This window comes from Catharus ustulatus, chromosome 5, assembly GCF_009819885.2.
Source record: "Catharus ustulatus isolate bCatUst1 chromosome 5, bCatUst1.pri.v2, whole genome shotgun sequence".
NCBI classification, from domain to species: Eukaryota; Metazoa; Chordata; class Aves; order Passeriformes; family Turdidae; genus Catharus; species Catharus ustulatus.
This window is the reverse complement of record NC_046225.1, coordinates 66,023,589-66,027,634: the sequence shown is the minus strand read 5'-3', so window position 1 is coordinate 66,027,634 and position 4,046 is coordinate 66,023,589. Positions and strand designations below refer to the sequence as shown.

At 58.5% G+C, this 4,046-nt stretch overlaps 1 protein-coding gene across 1 annotated transcript; it reads left to right on the top strand.

Moving 5' to 3' along the window:
• Positions 1–941: 941 nt before the first annotated feature.
• Positions 942–3,830, top strand: LOC116997123 (alpha-2C adrenergic receptor-like). Its single transcript, XM_033061395.2, has one exon. The coding sequence runs from the start codon at positions 985–987 to the stop codon at positions 2,317–2,319; it is 1,335 nt and encodes a 444-aa protein (XP_032917286.1). The 5' UTR covers positions 942–984; the 3' UTR covers positions 2,320–3,830.
• Positions 3,831–4,046: the final 216 nt, after the last annotated feature.

Below are 4,046 nucleotides of genomic sequence, written 5' to 3'. Positions count from 1 at the left end.
GGCCGTGCTGCACGGGCAAAGCGCGGGTGGCTGTGGCAGCAAGACAAGGAGCGGCGGCAGCCCCGGGTCAGGAGCCCCGATCCCGTCCCCGCCCGCCCCGAGCCCCGCACGGTCCGGCCGGCCAAGGGCGCCCCTCAGCGCGCCAGGCGGGCACTGCAGGCAGCACAACCGGGGAGCCGCGCTCCGGGAGCGCAGCCGGCACAGCCGCTCCTCGCACCGGTCCTGCCAGCCCCATCGCACCGGGCCCCGCCGCCCCCATCGCACCGGGCCCCGCCGCCCCCGGGGCAGCAGCCGCGCCCCCGCCGAGCCGCGCCGCGCCCGGCAGAAACACCTGTCCGGCTGCCGAGCGGCAGCGAGCGCGGTTCAGCGCGCCGGGCGCTGCTCCCGGGGCCGCGGCGGGGCGGGTGCCGTCGGGCCGGGCCCGGGGCGCTCGGGGCGCTCCTGCACCCGCCGGGGGCTCCGCCGGGGCGGGCGCGGCGGCCGCACCTGCGGGCACTGAGCATGCGCGCGGCGCGGGGCACGCCGCGATTGGGAGCGCGGAGCCAGAGTGGGACGGAGCCGCCGGGAGCCGCTCCATGGGAGTTGATGCCGCCGCTGCCGCCGCCTCGGACCCCGCGCCCTGCGAGGATCCAGCTCCCGCCGGGGACTCCCGCCGGCCGCGCGGCTTCTTCTCCGGAGCCGCGGGCCGCCCGGAGCCGGGCATGACCGGGCGGGCGGCGGGGGCCAGCCGTGCCCCGCTGCCCCCTCGCCGGGGGCCGGGCGGAGGCGGCGCCGCCGCGCTCCCTGCCGCGCCGGGGGTGCTCCGCCCGGCCGTGCCCTGAGGAGCGGCGGCGGCGCGGGGGGACGCGGGCGGCTCGGCGGCGGAGCGGCCGCGGGACCGGCGGCGGGGCGCGATGAGGGCGGCGGGGCGGCGGCGGCGGGGCGGCGGGGCGGGGCGGGGGCTCCGCCGGGCTCTCTAGGACGCCGGCGCCCCGCACACCCACCATGGATCTGCTGCTGTTGGTGAACACGAGCCTGGGCTCCGCCAACGAGTCCCTGGCGCTGCCCCCCGCCTCGCCGTCCTCCTCGGCCCTCCTGCAGCCGCCCTCCCCCTACTCGCCGGCGGCCGTGGCCAGCCTCGCGGCCGTGGTGGGCTTCCTCATCGTCTTCACCATCGTGGGCAACGTGCTGGTGGTGATAGCTGTGCTCACCAGCCGGGCGCTGAGAGCCCCCCAGAACCTCTTCCTGGTGTCCCTGGCCAGCGCGGACATCCTGGTGGCTACCCTGGTCATGCCTTTCTCCTTAGCCAACGAGCTTATGAATTACTGGTACTTCGGCAAGGCTTGGTGTAACATTTACCTGGCGCTGGACGTGCTGTTCTGTACCTCGTCCATCGTCCACCTGTGCGCCATCAGCCTCGACAGGTATTGGTCAGTCACACAGGCGGTGGAGTACAACCTCAAGCGGACACCGCGGCGGATCAAGGCCATCATCCTCACCGTGTGGCTCATTTCAGCCATCATCTCCTTCCCGCCATTGATCTCCGTGTACCGGGACCCTGAAGGAGATGTCTTTCCCCAGTGCAAGCTCAATGACGAGACATGGTACATCCTTTCTTCTTGCATTGGCTCTTTCTTTGCCCCCTGCCTCATCATGGTGTTGGTCTATATCCGCATCTACCGTGTGGCCAAGCTAAGGACCAGGACCCTCTCTGAGAAGCGAACGATGCCAGAGGGGTCCTCCCAGACTGAGAACGGCTTGAGCCGCGCTGCTGGCGGCTGCACATCCCTGAGGATGCAGCTGGGAGAGAACGGACATTATTCAGTGCACCACTGGCGCAAAGCCTCTGAGCTGGAGGACATTGAGCTGGAGGAGAGCAGCACCTCAGAGAGCAGGCGGAGGCGGAGCCGGGAGGAGCATCGCCGCAAAAGCAAGAGCCAGTCCTTCTCCTACTCGTACTCCTCCAAGCACTCCAGTAGCCGCCTGTCCCGTGCGAGCAATCGCTCCATGCAGTTCTTCTCCTATCGCCGGCGCCGGAAGCGTAGCAGCATCTGCCGTAAGAAAGTTGCCCAGGCCCGGGAGAAACGCTTCACTTTTGTGCTGGCTGTGGTCATGGGGGTCTTTGTAGTTTGCTGGTTCCCTTTTTTCTTCACCTACAGCCTCTATGGTATTTGCCGGGAGGCATGTGAGGTCCCCGAGACTCTCTTCAAGTTCTTCTTCTGGATTGGGTATTGCAATAGCTCCCTCAACCCAGTCATCTACACCATCTTCAACCAGGACTTCCGCAGGTCCTTTAAACACATTCTTTTTAAGAAGAAGAAGAAGAACTTCCGGCATTGAGCTGGAGGGATGGATTTGCCTTGAGCAGGAGTAGAGTTAAAAGAGAAGGCTCAATGCTGGAGGAGGAGGGAGGGAAGAGAACACGGGGCTTGGGCTTAGGGAGCAGGAAGAGGGCTCTCCCCTCGGTGCAGCAGGGTGATGCTGTGGGGAGCAGGGATGGTGTCGGGAGGCTGAGGGCACTCACCACGGTACAGAACGGTGACATGGTGCTGGGGGAGCAGTGCTGGAGTGTGGAGGGGGAAAGGGGGAGGGAGTGACTGTCTTTGAACCCTCTTTGACAGAGTGCACGGGGAGCCCACAGAGGAAAGGCTGAGACACAGTTTGGGAGGCAGTGAGCTCTCACGGGCTCTGGAATTTTGTGGGAAAACAAAAAGAGACATCAGAAGGAAAGGGTTAAGTGGCAGTGATGGTGGAGATTTGAGCACTTATAAATAGGGCAGCTGGGGCCTATGGTGGATTCGTCCCAGTAAGAAATTGGCTTTTACTGCTTGTGTGGGAAAGGAGAGTGCAAAGTACCAGGCACTGACAGTGTTTTGAGTTATGAAAGGATTTTAATGTTTGCCAAAAAAACCCTAAAGAACAATCCAAACTCTTTTCTAAATAAACCTTTGTACTGTTAAAACCTTCTGAATCATGATTTTGCACAAGGGATGAAGTCAAACAAAGCATGGGGTGTTCTTTTCCTTTGGAGGGGTCTTTGCCTATGAATGTGGATGGGAAATATTTTTCCTACCTTCCCATAGTTTTTGATTAGTCAGTGGGACAAAGCTGGGAGTCTTGCATTTTTTTCATGAAATATGAAAAAGAGCACATATACCCCATGAGCTCATTTCCTCCTGCTGGATCACCAGGCAGTAAATTCCTGCTCCATCCTTCTCAGATCAGTGACCTAAGGACCTTGCTGTCCTAGAGCAGACAGTGAAAAAAGAAAAAAAAATCATCATTCTGGGGAACTCGCTATTTTTTGAGTTTAAAAAAAGTCAAGTTTCCACTTCTTTGTGCCCAGGGGAACTTTTCCTCCCCTTTTTTCCTCCCTTCAAAGGCTAATCTCAGGGCTGGATGCGTGCTCCTCATTCTCAGACAGGCAGTTGAAGGCATTCTGATATACAGGTTTTCAGAAGAAGAGCAATCGCCCCACTGCTAAGGTCTTTAAATCCTTCGTATTTACAGGCTTAGAGCAACTAAATCCTTTATGTTTATTTTTTAATGAGAAAAATACATTGCAGACTGTCAGCGGTGTATGTGAACAAATCTCAATAGGAGGTGCAGCTGTTCTAAACCTTCAGTGTTGATGTTGCTTTCTTTCCCTTCTTCTGTTTGCATTTCTAGTTTATAATTTTAGAGGATTTTCTTGGGAGGAGGGACAGAAGAGGGGAGAACAGTTTGAAAAGTTATTAAAGCAAACCATATTTCCCATGGGTTTATAAAATGTCATAAACTGCAATGAAGAAAATGAGAGACAGGGACTGGTGTCTGTACATTCATCACTGAATGCATTCCAAGTGTGAGAGTGAGCTGATTTACATCCCTTCTTCTGCTGTGGTGCTGCAAGGTGTGTATTCTGTCTGTGGAGAAAATACTGCTCCTTTCTATGTTTATCACTCCTTCCACAGGCAGCAGGATTTGACATCTGCCTCAAGTGCATCTTTCCACAGCAAACAGTTCTTGGAAAAAAAGAAGAGTGAAATTAATCACATACAACAGGCTTCTTAAAACAGCTGAGTTGA

What these genes read in the sequence shown, in the direction of transcription:
- LOC116997123 (XM_033061395.2), top strand. Translation starts at nt 985, where the DNA reads ATGGATCTGCTGCTGTTGGTGAACACGAGCCTGGGCTCCGCCAACGAG.